The 16,433-nt window shown below is 39.3% G+C and overlaps 3 protein-coding genes across 6 annotated transcripts; all 3 read left to right on the forward strand.

The window, feature by feature from the left end:
* The first annotated feature begins 309 nt into the window (after window positions 1-309).
* LOC103455235 (probable alpha,alpha-trehalose-phosphate synthase [UDP-forming] 9) lies at window positions 310-5,480 on the forward strand. Of its 4 annotated transcripts, none has more exons than XM_008394824.4 (5): window positions 310-711; window positions 912-999; window positions 2,203-4,246; window positions 4,351-4,624; window positions 4,716-5,480. In XM_008394824.4, exons 3-5 carry the CDS (start codon window positions 2,256-2,258, stop codon window positions 5,037-5,039), a joined length of 2,589 nt encoding a protein of 862 aa, XP_008393046.2. In that variant the 5' UTR covers window positions 310-711; window positions 912-999; window positions 2,203-2,255; the 3' UTR covers window positions 5,040-5,480. The 4 variants fall into 4 exon arrangements, with proteins under 4 accessions (XP_008393046.2, XP_070668290.1, XP_070668289.1 ...); XM_070812189.1 differs by having other exon boundaries at window positions 346-711; window positions 938-999; window positions 2,172-4,246; XM_070812188.1 differs by having other exon boundaries at window positions 346-711; window positions 938-999.
* A 278-nt stretch (window positions 5,481-5,758) lies between these two features.
* Window positions 5,759-7,541, forward strand: LOC103455236 (protein NUCLEAR FUSION DEFECTIVE 2). Its single transcript, XM_008394825.4, has 3 exons — window positions 5,759-6,134; window positions 6,273-6,361; window positions 6,870-7,541. The coding sequence occupies exons 1-3, from the start codon at window positions 6,072-6,074 to the stop codon at window positions 7,273-7,275; spliced, it is 558 nt and encodes a 185-aa protein (XP_008393047.1). The 5' UTR covers window positions 5,759-6,071; the 3' UTR covers window positions 7,276-7,541.
* A 2,041-nt stretch (window positions 7,542-9,582) lies between these two features.
* On the forward strand, window positions 9,583-10,011 carry LOC103455237 (uncharacterized). The gene has a single exon (XM_008394826.4). The coding sequence runs from the start codon at window positions 9,583-9,585 to the stop codon at window positions 10,009-10,011; it is 429 nt and encodes a 142-aa protein (XP_008393048.1).
* Window positions 10,012-16,433: the final 6,422 nt, after the last annotated feature.

The raw sequence follows: 16,433 nt of genomic DNA on the forward strand, positions 1-16,433 counted from the left end.
GATGACTAATGATTTAGATCAAAGCATAACAATACATGTTAAACGTACTCAGTGAACAAAAATTATAAATACATAACATAAATGGGAGTAAGGAGGTCATTTAATATTACGGTCTAGTCTCATTCTTCTAAACTTACAAATAAGACGATTCTCGACAAAGACAAATTTAAACAACATTATTACGTTATTGCTAGCTCATTGTCAGACTCAGTCTACTCTTTCAACTCTTTTAATATAGATAATATCGTTTTTTTTTAAAGAAAAAAAAATGAGAGCAAGGGGTAGAAATGAAATAAAGATGAAAGGAGTGGCATTATTTAAAGATGAAGGGCACAGCACAGGATTAACGTAAGACCAACCAGGAGTTGCAATCCAAACCTTAGTCTCTCTCTCTCTCTTGTTTCTCTCTCTAAATCTCTCCATATCTATCTTCTTCCATCCAAAATTCTTTTCCCAATATTTTCCCACTTTATTTCTTTCCAATATACTATTTTTCCTTAAATTATTTGGTCAGTTTCGAAACCATTAAAAACTCTCACAAATTCCACCGGTTTCCAACCTAACACAGCTCCTCCTCTTGGTCACTTTCCCGTATAAAAAAATATCAAACAGACTTACATTCTTTCTCTCATCATATCCATCTATATCTCCGTATCTCTCTCTCTCTCTCTCTCTCTCTCTGCGAGTTTGTTCACAGCTCTGTGTTGTACAGTGAGTTCTCTTTTCTGGGTTGCTGAGAATTTAAGGGAAATCAATACTTGTGCTTTTTTGGGTTGTTGGGGTTTGACTTTATGATTCAGTTTCTCTGCAATGACACGGCTGTTTTCTTCTCTCTTTTCAATATTTTCTCAGCAACCAAACAGAAACTTCTTGTTGTTGTTGTTTTCTGAATGTGTAAGGTGTTTTTGCAGGCTGAATGTGTAAGGTGTTTTCGCAGGAAACTTGTTCTTCACTGATATCATATAGCTTTGTTGTTGGATCAATCCGACTCCCTCTCAGGTTATCCTCATTACTTGTTTCCAATTCTTCCAGTTATGTTTGTTTGCATAGAAAATTTATTTTTTAATCGAGAAAGATAAAGTCTTTTGCTCAAAGGCTGTGTTTATGCATCATGGTAAATGATAAATCAATAAGATTTTGAGTCTTTAAAATAAAAAATATTTAAAAAAAAACTTTGTGAATTAAATATGCTGATGAAAAACAGAGCAAAAATTGCAAAAGTTGCTGTGACAAGTAATGGTTTTTGGAATTTAATTTTTACTTGATTTAGTCTGTTACGTGAGGATATGAATAATGAACAGAGGTAAGGAGAATCCTATGAATAGTCGAATCAGATATGTATTTGCATTTATTGAAAATTATTCCTTGCTTCCGTTATTTTTATGCAGATAAGCTTGATGCATAAGAGTGTGTATATATGAGTTTATTTGGAAGTGCTTTTAAAACGACTGAAAGTGCTTTTGGTGGAATTGTTTTTGGGCAAGAAGCACCAGATAACTTTTCTGGAATCCGCTTGGATTATTAGCATGGATTGGTTTTAAAAACATTTCACCAAAAGCGATTTCAGTCGTTTCAAAAGCACTTCCAAAACGATGCATATGTGTGTGTGAAGTCGATGTTTTGTGGACAAAATTTAAACTGCAAGTCTTTTCGATTTCGTGAATAATTCGATTAATATTGCTGCTCTGAGAAGTTGATTTGAAGATCATTCTAGTTAATTGAAGATTTTAGAAATGGCTTTGGATGTGAAAAACACTATTTGATGCAGAATCTGCTTTTAAGTTAATAAACGAGGTATTTATATGCATACATTTTAGTAAACTCCTTCCATTTAATGTTTTTGTATTGTATTTTTTTTAATTACTGTTGTTGTTGTTATTTTTCTGTCTATGGGTCTAGATTATGAACTCTTCTTGTTACATTTTAGCAAATTTGCGTATGAATATGGAGAGGCAGAATTAGATCCTAATGGTTATACGAATCGCTCTGAAAGAATGGTGTTTTCGTTAGAAATCTGCTCAATCTGCAATGCTTTATGATCTTCTTTGTCTAGATATAGGGATCGGATGCTGCACCAATTACTAAATTTTTTCGTTCTTGTGATGATTGATTGAATGTCTGTTCTTAGTATTGCCGGGTTCATCTTAGGTCTTTTGCTGCCTTTCATATAGGTTCTTACTTTGCACAAAATCTTGGTTGTAGATTATTTGGAACTCCAAGTCATTAAACTGGCGTAACAGCGCATAACTGCAATCATGTTGTCAAGATCTTGCTTAAGTTTGTTGGAATTGTCATCTGGGGACATGTTGAATTTTCCTCAGACTCCCAGAAACCTCCCAAGGGTGATGACTCTTCAAGGAGTTATTCCTGATGCAGAAAGTAGCGACGGCATTAATAATGAAGACATAAATGTTCCTCCTTCGGAAGTATGTGAAAAGAAGATCATAGTGGCGAATTTTCTCCCTCTACATTCTCAGAAGGATGCAAAATCTGGGAAATGGTGCTTCAGTTTTGATGAGGATGCACTTTCGTTGCAACTCAAAGATGGTTTCCCTTCTGGTACTGTGGTAATATATGTCGGTTCTCTGAAGGTTGACGTAGAAGCAAGTGAGCAAGAAGAAGTTTCACAGAAACTGCTGGAGGAGTTTAATTGTGTGCCGACATTCCTTCCTTCCGAGCTGCATAAGAAGTATTATCATGGGTTCTGTAAGCAATATTTGTGGCCTCTCTTTCACTACATGCTGCCCATGTATCCGGACCTTAGTAGTCGCTTTGACAGGCAACTTTGGCAGGCATATGTTTCTGCTAACAAGAAATATGCCGATAAAGTTATGGAGGTGATCAATCCTGAAGATGATTGTGTATGGGTTCACGACTATCACCTTATGCTTCTTCCAACGTTTTTGAGAAGGCGGTTCACACGAGTTAAGCTTGGCTTTTTCCTCCACTCCCCCTTCCCCACATCAGAAATCTACAGGACCCTTCCTGTCCGAGATGAAATTCTGAGAGCACTGCTAAATGTAGATTTGATTGGTTTCCACACGTTTGATTATGCTCGCCACTTCCTTTCTTGTTGTAGTAGAATGCTTGGCCTTGAATATGAATCGAAGCGGGGCTACATTGGACTTGAATATTTTGGCCGCACAGTGTACATTAAGATTCTGGCGGCGGGGATACACATGGGCCAACTTGAATCTGCGTTAAATCATCCCTCTTCTTCCATGAAGGCCAAAGAGATTCAAGAGCAGTTCAAGGGGAAGAAAATCATTGTTGGTGTCGATGACATGGACATATTTAAGGGCATCAGTCTAAAGTTGATGGCCATGGAACAACTTTTGATGCAGCACCTGGAGATGCGGGGGAAGGTAGTCCTGGTTCAAATTGTAAATCCTGCAAGAAGCACAGGGAAAGATGTTCAGGAAGCGAAAAAGGAAACATATTCAATGACCAGAAGGATAAACCAAGTCTTTGGTTTCCCAGGCTACGAGCCAGTTGTTTTGATTGACCGTAGCCTTCCCTTTCATGAGAAGGCTGCCTATTATTCCTTGGCAGAATGTTGCATCGTTAATGCTGTAAGGGACGGAATGAACCTGGTTCCCTACGAGTACATCATTTGCAGGCAGGGTAATCAAAACATCGATAAAGCTGTTGGAGTTGCCTCTGATTCCCCTCGTACAAGTACACTTGTTGTCTCGGAGTTCATAGGTTGCTCACCATCTTTGAGTGGAGCTATCAGGGTGAACCCGTGGAACATTGAAGCTGCAGCTGATGCACTCAATGAGGCCCTCACAATGCCTGATTTGGAAAAGCAGTTGCGGCATGAGAAACATTTTCGGTATGTTAGCTCTCATGATGTGGCTTACTGGTCCCGCAGTTTTCTACAGGATTTGGAGCGAGCGTGCAAAGATCATTACAGAAAACGTTGTTGGGGAATCGGTTTTGGTCTGAATTTCAGAATTTTGTCGCTTTCTCCAAGTTTTAGGAAGCTTTCGATTGATCATATCCTCTCTGTATATAAGAGGACAAACAGGAGGGCAATATTTTTGGATTATGATGGAACAATAATGCCTGAATCTTCTATTGTTAAGACCCCCAGTTCCGAAGTCATTTCTGTTCTGAAAAACCTTTGCAGCGACCCCAAGAACACTGTGTTTATTGTGAGTGGAAGGGGCCAAAGCTCTCTTAGCGAATGGTTTGCTCAATGTGAGAATCTCGGTATAGCAGCTGAGCATGGATACTTCATAAGGTACGTTCTTACGTGTGCTTATAAATGTAATTTTATACTTCAATGTGACTCTGGCAATTGTCTATACTAGTATTGATTCTGCGTTCAATTTTATTTTCTCACAGATGGAGTAGTGCATCCAGTTGGGAAACCTGTTCGTTGGCCATAGATCTCGATTGGAAGCAAATTGCAGAACCTGTGATGAAGTTATATACAGAGGCAACCGATGGCTCCTACATAGAGACCAAGGAGAGTGCCTTGGTGTGGCACCATCTAGATGCTGATCCTGATTTCGGATCATGCCAGGCCATGGAAATGCTGGATCATCTCGAAAATGTCCTTGCGAATGAGCCCGTAGTTGTTAAAAAGGGTCAGCATATCGTCGAAGTAAAGCCACAGGTATTGATGTTCTCCGATTTCTTTCCTCACTTTTGCATGTCTCTGTTAGTATAGTGGCCTAAAGGATGTCGCATTGCTTCTTAAACTGCAGGGAGTTACTAAAGGAATAGTTGCACAGAAAGTTCTTTCCATGATGATTGGTAATGGGAATGCGCCAGATTTTGTGCTGTGCATCGGGGATGATAGATCAGACGAGGACATGTTTGAAAGCATATCGAGCACAACATATAGTTCATCTCAAGCTGCAGCTCCCGAGATCTTTGCATGCACTGTCGGACAAAAACCTAGTAAAGCCAGGTACTACCTCGATGATACAGCAGATGTCATCACTTTGCTCAATGGCCTGGCAACCGATTCAAGTCTCAGGGCACGGTCCAATTGGGAAATTCAAGTCCCGTTCGAGAATATTATCTGAGATGAATGAGCTGCCACTGTTCGGCAACGTGCCTAGGGTAGTGAAGAACATCGATGGATGCTGTTCTTCTGATGATACAAGCATACACAAAGGAATCGTTGATTAACTCTTTATGTTTCGATACGCTAACTTATTCTTTGCATGGTGGAAAGCCGGACATGATGCTGCTCCGGGTGTTTCTTTCGAAGAGAACGATGATCACCGAAGGGTTACTGTGGATTTGGAGACGTCAATGATCACGCATGGTTACGCGGTGGCGCCATCAACCAGATGGGCTTTAACTTCTTAGTTCACAGGTTAAAACTTGTTCTTCTTTTCGTCATTAGTAGTCTTCACAGATAGATACAAAGGGCATCATTTGTTTGTAAATTTGAACTGGCTTTGTGTTTACATGATACTCTATTTTTTCTTCTTCTTATGAAATCATAGTTTTTACTGAAAGTTGTCTCTGGCAAATACTTCTTTACATTCTCAATGGAGACGGGAGTGCACTAAATTATTATTTAAAGTACCAAATTACACTTGCAGTGTTCTTTACGTGTGACTACACAACTATGTGAATCCGGCAAAATCTGAAGAGCAGAGTCTAGTATTTGCCCTCCATTTGATTACCGCTCGACAAAATGCCAATTTTCATTTTTTGATCTTAATTGTAATCTTAAATGAAACAACGGACTTCAATTCGTTATAGAGTGCTAGTAAAAATTACATTTTGAGAGTGTGGCTAGTTTTGATTGGTGGGTTTGTAAAAGGATAAAGATTTTTTAGTGCGTCAAGAACATACGTCAGTACAAGTGTCACAATATAGGTAGTTGAATATTTAAAAAATAAATTTTTAACTGCTTATAATTTGACACTTGGTGTACCAAAGAATATTTTCGACGAGCTGAATTTTCGACTAAACCCAATTTTCCAAAACACTATTGCCTTTTGTGCTCAGTCATAAAAGAAAAGGGAAAGGGAAAGCAGAGTCATCGCAGTTGCTGGGTTTTCACTCTTCACAGACCAAGCAAAAACAATAGAAAGTGAAAAATGCCTCGTCGTCGTTTCGCCCTCGCCGCCGTTTTCGTCCTCGCAATCCTTCCTCATATTCAGGTCTGTTTCTAAACCCTAAACCTCTGTTTGGTTCCTGAGAAAATGCACAAGAAAATTAAATACAGATTTATCAAAAGTTCTTTTGTTTCTTTCTTTCATCTCTTTCAGTTTATAGTTTCCGCTGGTGGTTTTGTGCAGGGTTTGGCGAACGATGAGCAGCACGATCAGATCTCCATACGATCATCGCCGTTCGAAACAGCCCTCGAAACCCTTCAGGTGCAAATTGGGTAAAGTTTCCATCTTTTTTCCTCTTTCGTTGTGGTCTCGTAATTCTGGATCATTGAATCTGTTTGGTTTCCGAGAAAATTTGAGAAGAGGAAAGGAATTCTTAACCATGTTATCATCAGATTGGGACCCTTCACCGGAAGGGCTAAATTTACTTTCCGACAACCAAAAGCGTTATCGATTATACTTGGTAGAAAAACGTAAAAAGGCATGCTTCTATGTCATAGAAGCAGTTTATGAGAGGTCTGCTTCTCCATGAATCACTTCAACATGTTTCTTATTAACAACACTGTTAAAAGCGCTTATGAGCACAAGTGCTTTCTAGAGAAGCAGTCCCATATGGGCACTATTGTGAAACCAAACAAATAGCATAAATATCAAAATTGATTGCATTTACGTGTATCGGTGTATGTGCATATGTTTGTTTGTGCGTGTATGTGTGCATGTTGATTGTGTCTCTCTGACATTGGAGAAATGTACTGTTTTTGTGTTTCTTTGTATAATTTTCAGGTATAAGTACAAAAAAATTGGTCTCCTGCGCCGTGCCATGACCCATGCCTCCTTCTCCGAAGAGAACAACAAGGCACTGAGCATTTTGGGTGCCAATGTCATAGAAACATCGGTCTCTATGAGATCACTTGAAAGCAACCTTGAGATATCTGCAAAAGAGTTGAACCGCCGCATTTCTGATGTCTCGAAAGTAGAATCTTCCTGTGCTGCTGACGGGAAGCGATTGGGGTTGCATAAGGTGGTTAGAGTCTCTCCCAAGACGGATTCTTCAGCTCCCTTGGTGGTTTGTGGGGCTTTCAGAGCGGTCTTTGGTGCAATTGCTCTTGATACTGAGAAGGCTGATGATGCTGGAGAATATTTCTGGCGTGTTCATGGTGGCCAAGTTGGAGGAGCTCTTGCAATGTAAGCGCAGCTCGCTCCCTATCAGCTCTCAGTAGATATTATGCTAGAGTACTAGCTGCTACTTGTGGGATTTAGTTTAGTACCAGAGGGACTGGTTTGCTGTGATCTTTCTGTTTGTTAATATGGTTTGACAATATCGGTCATTTGGAATACTTTGTGCCTTTGTCCCTAAACAATATTATGCTACTTGTAATTTCGTACGTGCGAAAAACATTGTTAATCTAGTATGTTTGTTTGATAAAAGAAAGGGCATTTCGTATTTCAGCTGTACTTTAACTGTGTTTTTTTTTTTGTCAAATGATAGATTTTGTTAGATTAGATGTTAGATTAGCCACTGACGGAGTTCGAACTCACACCGTCATCAAGGGCTCAACTCCTTTCCACTACTGTGGCAAAGAGCCACTTGCCTTCAACTGTACTTCAAATGTGTTTTTGTTGGAAACTTGTTTACTAGGAGCTGATTTGAATGTCTATCTTTTCTACATTCCGTCAGATATAGATTCAGAAAAGATGCAGGACACGAGCCATCCTGGGATCGTTTTATATTCTTCTTCGGTATATGTTGCATCATACTACTAAAGTGTTTCGATTTTTGCTTTTACTTAACGAACTACGTTTTTCAATACTTGATAGTTTGAGAACATTTTGGATTTGCTCGAACACCGGAAATGCTTGTTATGGAAGTGCACTGGTTCTGGTCTTACTTTACGTGATTATAGGATATCATATATGCTAGATTGTGATACACAACTTTGTTTGAGCTGTTCTTGATCAACGGTGTATGGAAAAGTGATTATCAAGCCCTAGGCCTAGCATCACTTATTCTTGAAGCACTTTTCATTTCTTCTGCTTTTCACATCACTACTCAGTGTCATGCTTGTGCATCGTTTCTCGATATAATCTGTGCTGCTGCTGCATCAACTTCCGCTGGATCGACTCAGTTTCGCAACTTCTCTACCTTCTTTCTGTGTTCATGGAATTTCTTCGTTTGTTTTCGGCCCGAATCTCTTCGGGCCTGTTTGGTATTTCACAGGCTTAGAAATTGTGATGGATTAGAGGTTAGATCGTCAGACTTGACCTTCAGCCCTTCACCCCCCTTGTTCCAATAAGATTTGTCTTAGTTTGAATAAGTCGTATGTGGCATAAGATTTTTGCTTCCTTTTGATTGTTTTAAACTCAGAAGCTTGACTGACGTCGTTTTCAGTAGGCCTGAGTGGCCAATTTGTCCTCCTTCATGGAAAAGCATTATCTCAGATTCTCTCAATCAATGTGGTTGGTGCCAATCTGTTTACCTTTTTTTTCTACTCTCATATTCCTCTACCTTACAAAACATTAATTTTGTATATTTCTGATTAGAGGAACACGTTGTCGTATTTAAAAGATTCAGAGAAATGCTTAGCAGGCTCTCAAAAGTGCGACTCTCTGTAGACGTTCTGTCACATCGTATTTTTAACATAATATTTTAATGTTGGCATGAGAATTGACGTTTAAACTGTAGTGTCAGAAAATCTATGAACAGTCCCGTATTTTCTCAAAGATTTAGGATCATATTATTAATTTATGCTAATTTGCCAAAGGAAAAAAACTAAAGGGATGTGATATTCACACATCCAATTTTACTTCTCACACACCTTTTTAATTTTCGGCTGTCAGATCGGATGAATTGAAGAAGATTAATGGACAGAAATTATCAAGGGGTGTGTGAGAAGTAAAATGAAGTGTGTGGATAGCACATCCTAAAACTAAAATACTAAAAGGGGAAGAGAAGAAGAAGGAAGATGGTAGAGTGATTAGTCTATGGCAGCGCTGGAATTGATCATAGTCGGTTGGAGAGGGTTTCTACAGATTCCCTAATCACCACCGTTCATCTTTGTATTTAAGTTTCTCGTCGGTTCCACTGAAGCCCTGGGACCCGCACGTTCCGACCCGAAGCGTCACCTACAACCGTACAACGCCACTATTCTTTAATTTCGGAATTTTTTTATTTCTTTTTTTTTTCCATAATTATGCCTATAAGTTAGGTTCATCCGCTCCCTAAAACATAAATAATGGATAATTATCAATAATTATATTAAAATAATAATAAAAAATCTTAATCATTAGGCAATACCGGAACCACACCAAACGACAGGTCGTTCCGCACACAGAAAGTCACAATGGCCACCGGCAATCCCCGGTCACCTCATGTTTCCGTTACAAACTTCCACCTATTAACGTCACTTGTATAAAACAGCCCGTTTCGCAGAGAGAGACGCAATTTTCTCCACTGGGGTTTTCCAAACCTCTACCTCTCTCTCTCTCTCTCTCTTCGATGGAAGACATTGACTTGGAGTCCATAGGCCATGGAGGATCAAGGTCGCGCTGCTGCTTCTGTATTCCGTCGTCATGGTCGCGGATGCGGACCTCCCAAAACGATGACCGGTGGTGGTCCCGAGGCATCAAGGCCCTCTACAAGCTTCGAGAGTGGTCCGAGATCGTCGCCGGCCCCAAGTGGAAGACTTTCATCCGCCGGTTCAACCGAAGCAGAAGCGGAGGCGGTTCCTCCGGCGGCGGCGGCAGGCACGGGAAATTCCAATACGATCCCTTGAGTTACGCCCTGAACTTCGACGAGGGACCGGTCGACGAAGATGACGAAGCCGGCGGGTTCCGCGATTTCTCGGCCCGGTTCGCCTCGATCCCGCAACCGGCGAAGTCCGAGGGGCCGCCGGAATCGGGTAAAGAAGTGTCGGTGTACGGGTGAAGAAACTGCGCCGCGACAGCTATCGTGCGCCAGGGGCGGGGGCGTTTTGTGAAAAGTCTGATTTTGCTGGAATGGCTGGTCAATGAACTGGCTAAGGTTTGGAAGGTGGAAAGGGTGACGTAACGCTGACATGGCGCCGTCACTTCATTTTTATTTATCGTTTTTGTTTTCGATGGTGTAGAATGTTAGGTTTTTATTTTATTTTTATTTTCTTGGTTTTTTGGATGGTGACGTGGTCGGGATTGGGTGTATTTAATTACAAAATTGTCAGACACTAAGAAGGTCAAAATTATCAAATACTATGAGACCAGTAAAGGATGAGGATGAAATAATATCTTGTAGATTTTGGATGATTCCTTATCAATTAATAAATATATTATTTATATTTTAATATTACTTTTATTTGGCATTGTAATTTAAGTGTCGGTTTCTGAAACAGTCAAACCTAATTAGTGTGTACGTTTTTGGTCACTTAATTAATTATCTTTTCTTTGGTGGCTTTCTCTTGTGGCAACTGCAATGTTACGCAACAAGGAAGCAAGTAACTTGACCTATAACAACCAATTTGCAAAGAAAACTGTTTATGAAACAAGTGAACTAGCACAGACTAGGCCCTGCGTTAGACGATTGGTCACTGTCACGATTAATCTTCAAGCAAATGATATCTAGACAAAAAATAAAAAAGGGCGTTTAGCCTTATCTTGGCGTACGTCTAGCTTGCCTAAGTCACAACTCTCACTTAGATAAATAGAAAATGGATAACTTCCATTTTATTTTTTTCGTTAATTTGAAAAAAAACTTGTTGGATACTTCAATATGTTCTAGTGCTTTATAATTTAAGGAAAATTAATAAAATGACTTCAAAGTTTTGAGTTTTAATGATAAGAAAAACATAAAAGGTAAAGTAAATAGTACCATGTTTGACTTTTTAGTATAAAAATGTGATTTTTCCTTAAAATAAATAGTACCTCGGATTTTTCGTTAAAACTCCCTATAATTTATAGTCATTCTCTTTTGCAGTTTATATATCATAGTAATTGTGTGTGTTTTAAGCAATGTCTTAAAAATCGATATTATCGGCGATATTTCGCCGATAATATCGTTTTTTTGACCGGCCGATATTTTTTTGAGTAAAATTAAAATATCTTTAAAATATCGCGATAATATCGCTAATATCACGATATTCGTCGTCATCGCCGCCGCCGGGAGGTGAGAAAGGGAGGAGGAAACCACAGGTGGTGGGTACGAGCTGAACAACAGCAAAATCACGTCCCCCAGGGTGTAGAGAGACCGTAAAAAGGCCCTAAGCAACTCGGCGGAGTTGCAGAGAAGAGATGGGGGGGGGGAGGTGGTGATGGTGCTCGGCGGAGTTACAGAGAAGAGATGGGGGGAGAACCGGAGAAGGATCGAGTTCGAGAGACTGAGGGAGAAGAAGAAGGATGGAGAGACTGAGGGAAGGATCCAGATCGAGATCGAGATTCGAGAGAGTCTGAGGTGATGAGGTGACCCAGCATATTGGACGGACTACGGAGAGACCGGACCGAGGGAGAGAAGGAGGCGGAGAGACCGTGGGAGAGACGGAGACGGAAGGCTCTGTGTTCTCTGTTTGTTGCGTGTGCGTGTGAAGGAGACGGAGAGACCGAGGGAGAGAAGGAGACGGAGAGACCGAGGGAGAGAGAGAAGGATCCAGAAAGGTATGCGTGTGTGTGTGTTCGTGTGTGCTTGTTGCATGTGCGTGTGCGTGTGCGTGTGTGCGTGTGTGCGTGTTGCATCGTGTGTGTGTGTGTGTGTGTTGCAGAGTGTTGCAGAGGTGAAAATAGGTGAAAATAATTTTGCACCCAGATGTGAAAATAATGTGCCTGTGACTGTGAGATGTTAGGTTAGTGTGAGTGTGTGTGTGCCAATAATTTTGCAAATAAATCCAAAGAAAACCCACTGAAACTGAACCAAACTGTCATATGCCCATACTGCCATACAGGCATGTAGCCTTACACCTTCAAATCACATGAGAATCATTTTCCGTGAAAAAAAATCTTGACAAGACAAAAAGATATATCCGTGTGTGAAAAAAATAGTGACAAGACAAAAATGTATGGTGGAGTGGTTTCTCACTGTCAAACCCATGTGTGTGTGTAAAAAAAAACACTGCCAAAAGTTCAAAACCGTGTACGTCCCAGAGGTAGAGTATCAGATTATCACACATTTTTTTTACCCTTCGAAAATTGAAAAACCTCTATTACACATTTCCGTTTCTTCTTCTTCCCTTAGCCCTTTCAGATCCTTTCCAAAACCTTTTCTCTCTCATTTATTCACAGACGGCAAGCTGCAGAGGATAGTCGAGGTTTTGCTGCTGCTACGTACGACATCGAAAGTTCCAGATTTGTTACATTTAAGGTAAGTTTACAAACTTACATTTATATTATTGTAATTTATACAACAACAACAAAATTTGTGCGGACCCATGCATGAGATTCTTTAATTTTCACATCCTCACACTATCGTAAATGAACTTTCCAACACCAAAAGAGGGGCAAAACATTTACTAACTTTGCTTTATGGCTTTGTTCGAGCTCGTTTGCTCCTGATTATCCATTTTGATTAAACAATTTCTACATACCTCCCACGAAAAGGGTCCATAATCAATCATTTTAGTCTCCATTTTCAAAGAATATAAAAGAAACGGCAAGGAAAAGAAAAGGAAAGAATAAACAATTTTAAAAAGTTTTAAAACACTTTTCTCAAAAAACAAAAAAAGAAAAGAAAAAGGTTTTAAAAAAGAAAGAAGTTTGTCTAGAACACTTTATTAATTCTTAACAATTTGTAATAATATATAATACAAACACTAGTTAAGTTGGATATATAGATAATGTACATATATAAGGAGGTTAATTATACAAAAAAATTTGTGTGGACCCGTGCATGTGATCTAAGAACCAAATAATATGTTAATTTTTTGAAGTAATTAAGTAATGTTGTATAATTATTCCCTAGGATAATTTTAATATGTTTAATGTTATTTATTATTTTATTATCAAACTGGTTATTATTCATTAATATTAGGTTTTATTATTTCATATTATTTTTATAATTTCTACACCTTACAATCATTTTGTTTACTTCATATTTAATTCTTTTGTAGAATAACTTTATTATTTAGATTCTCTTATATAACCGTCACTACTATATTTTTTGGCCAAAAAATAATTGCCTAATTTCCATGCAAAATAAATACAGGTACGTTTAAGATGTCTAAACGTGATCCAGCTTGGGAACATGGAGACCCAATAGACGGAAACAAACATGGCACAATTTGCAAATATTGTGGTCATGTAATGAAGAGTGGCGGAGTGACACTTAAGCACCATCTTAGTGGATTAGATCGAGGACATAATGTCCAACGATGCGATAGTGTCCCCCAGAAGTGAAGGCATTCATCACCACATTATTAAAAAATAAAAAACACCAGAAGGAAAAGAAAACATATGGAATGGAAAATATTCGAGCTGGGCTACGAGGAGAAGGCATTGACCAAGCGGTTGACAGTGATGATGATGACGATGAGGACGAATGTGATGATGACATGGGACCTGAAGAACGGCGCAGTTTCAAACAAGCATTACGTGCCTCCAAACAGTCAGCATGGGAAAGAGAACACCTTCATAAAATTCCTAATAGAGGACAAGGTTCCGGGACAAGTGGTGGTGCACAAATGAGACGGGGAGGCAGTCTTAGAGAATCACAACCAACACCACCAATAGCCCCAAGTTTATATAACTCATCCAAAGCACGTCAAAAGAGTGTTTGGAGTTATTTCAAGGGAGGTAATGTGAAAGGGGGAATGGGGCGTCTAATTAGCAAGTTCTTTATCTATGAAAATGTCCCTGCTGAGAAGGCATCATCACATCATTTCAAAAATATGGTATTGGGATGTCAATAGGCTGGTGTTGGAGTACAACCTCCCACTCCCTATGAGGTAAGAAACAAATATTTGGAAATGGAGCATAAAGACATTGGCGAGTATATTAACAAGTTGAGGTCAAAGTGGGAAACTAATGGTTGCACAATCATGTGTGACGGATGGACTGGCCCAACCAGATTGTCTATCATAAACTTCATGGTATACTCCAAGGGAAAGACAATTTTTTTTAAGTCCGTTGATGCTTTAGACCATATAAAGAACTACAACTATATTTACAAGTTATTGAGGGATGTAATCATGGAGGTGGGAGAGCATAATGTTGTCCAAGTCGTGACCGACAACGGTTCTGCATTTGTCAAAGTTGGAAAAAAGTTAATGAAGCATCATAATGTGTTTTGGACATCATGTGCAGCACATTGTATTGATCTCATGTTTGAGGCAATGGGGAAGAGAGAGAATATTGCTAATGTTGTAAAAAGAGCTAGAACGATCACAAATTATAATTACAACCACGGTTGGTTGTTGGCAAAGATGCTTGAATTTTGCAAAGGAGAAATTATTCGTCCAGCTACCACTCGATTCGCCACCAACTATATTGCATTAGACAACCTACTTAAGAAGAAAGCAGGGTTGAAGCAATTATTCACTAGTGAAGATTGGGCCAACCACAATTTGAGCCGCTCAAATGCAGGTCGTATGGTGGAAAGTATAGTGCTTGATCATGCTTTTTGGACTCAATCAGAATATGTGTGCCAAGTGTTTGAACCTCTTTACAAAGTTTTATGGATTGTTGACACAGAAGTGTATCCTACTATGGGGTCAATATATGAGTTGATGCATGTAGTGAAGGAGGAATTGGAAAGAAAACCTGGTGCAAGGTGGGTCATAAAGATAATTGATGACCGATGGTATAAAACATTATACCATGATTTGCATGCAGCAGGTATAAATTATGTCATAATTTGCAATTCATTTCTTTAGTTGCATAAGTATTTTTTCTCTTATTAGCGTATGTGTTTCTTTGAACAGCATATTATTTGAATCCTCGATACCAATACAGACCCGGTGTTGGAGATGATGGTGCCCTTATACGTGCTGTACATAATGTATACTCTAAATTGGACCCTGCATCACCAGAAGTTGGCCAATTTGGAAATGAGGTACACAATTACTTAAATTATAATAATTATTTTGTTGGATTAAACTAACACGATTTATTGAATTCAGCTAACATGGTTTAAAGATGCAAGAAGAACTTTTGGAGAACCAACATCAATTGCTGCTCGAACAACAATGTCTCCTAGTGAGTGTAAACATATTTCACTATAAGTTTATAATAGAATTTGTTCGAGTTATTAGGCTTATCAACATTGTTTTTCATTGTAGTTGAATGGTGGATCATGTATGGGACCGATGCACCAACTGTGAGAAAATTAGCAATCAAAGTATTATCACAAACATCTTCCTCATCTGCTTGTGAAAGAAATTGGAGCACATTTGCACTCATACACACAAAGTAAAGAAATAGGTTGGCTCATAGTAGGTTGGAAAAATTAGTTTATTGCTACTACAAAATGAAGCTTCAAATTCGAGATAAGGAAGCATAAATAGATCATGTCGACCGTGGTGACCCACTAGATGTGTTTGATATTGTTGGTGAAGATGATGATACAGAGGGTAACCAACTTTATCAATGGATTAGACCTCTTCATTTAGATGATGATGAAGGCAACCCAGCTCCCAGAGTTGCTGAAGAAGCACGTAATGAAGGGATAAATGTAGAAAGAGTATTAGAGGAGGAGGTGGGATCTAGCAGCGCTGACTCTTTGGAAGAACTTTTGCGCCCAAGACCAAGAAACACTCGAATTCCACCTTCTTCAAATCCTACACAACCACAACATCGTGCTGATACTAATGATAACTCTAGTACAAGATCAGGAGACTCACCTACCATTGGAGGTGGGAATGATGAAGGATACAGTGGAGCTGGAGGTAGTGGTGGTGGATATGGAAACTATTATGGACCACCTCCCGGATTTATGACCCTCTTCACTGGTGAGGCAAACTTCACGCATGCAACACAGGATGATGACCATGGCAGTAGGCGGGCAGGACCAGGAATTGGTGCCATATGGAAGGATTATACTCGTAGAGAAAGAGGCAAGGGGATTTTGTCAAGTCAAGAAGATGACTCGTTATCTAGAACTTCGGACTCTGTTGGAGTGGGAAGTAGTAACTATGGTTATACTCATAATCAACCATTTCCCTACCCTTCATATCCCATTCCTGTTGGGATGGAATCGAGCGACTCATGGAAACAATCCCAGACTCAATCTTCAAATGATTTTGCTTATGGACAACCTCAACCAATCTCGGATCCATATGGGTGGCATGTTAACAATTACATGCAAAACTATTTTGGGGATTTATCATTTGATAACTACTCTTCACAATAAACTCACTCTACACATAGAGATGATGAAGATAGTGAAAAATTTGAACC

Source organism: Malus domestica, chromosome 14, assembly GCF_042453785.1.
Source record: "Malus domestica chromosome 14, GDT2T_hap1".
Taxonomy (NCBI): domain Eukaryota; kingdom Viridiplantae; phylum Streptophyta; class Magnoliopsida; order Rosales; family Rosaceae; genus Malus; species Malus domestica.

Excerpts from the sequence above, each read along its gene's own strand:
- LOC103455236 (XM_008394825.4), top strand. The coding sequence starts at position 6,072 with ATGCCTCGTCGTCGTTTCGCCCTCGCCGCCGTTTTCGTCCTCGCAATC. Across the intron at positions 6,135-6,272 it reads CAATCCTTCCTCATATTCAG|GGTTTGGCGAACGATGAGCA; the intron begins GTCTGTTTCTAA and ends GGTTTTGTGCAG. Across the intron at positions 6,362-6,869 it reads ACCCTTCAGGTGCAAATTGG|GTATAAGTACAAAAAAATTG; the intron begins GTAAAGTTTCCA and ends TATAATTTTCAG.
- LOC103455235 (XM_008394824.4), top strand. The coding sequence starts at position 2,256 with ATGTTGTCAAGATCTTGCTTAAGTTTGTTGGAATTGTCATCTGGGGAC. Across the intron at positions 4,247-4,350 it reads GAGCATGGATACTTCATAAG|ATGGAGTAGTGCATCCAGTT; the intron begins GTACGTTCTTAC and ends ATTTTCTCACAG. Across the intron at positions 4,625-4,715 it reads TCGTCGAAGTAAAGCCACAG|GGAGTTACTAAAGGAATAGT; the intron begins GTATTGATGTTC and ends CTTAAACTGCAG.
- LOC103455237 (XM_008394826.4), top strand. The coding sequence starts at position 9,583 with ATGGAAGACATTGACTTGGAGTCCATAGGCCATGGAGGATCAAGGTCG.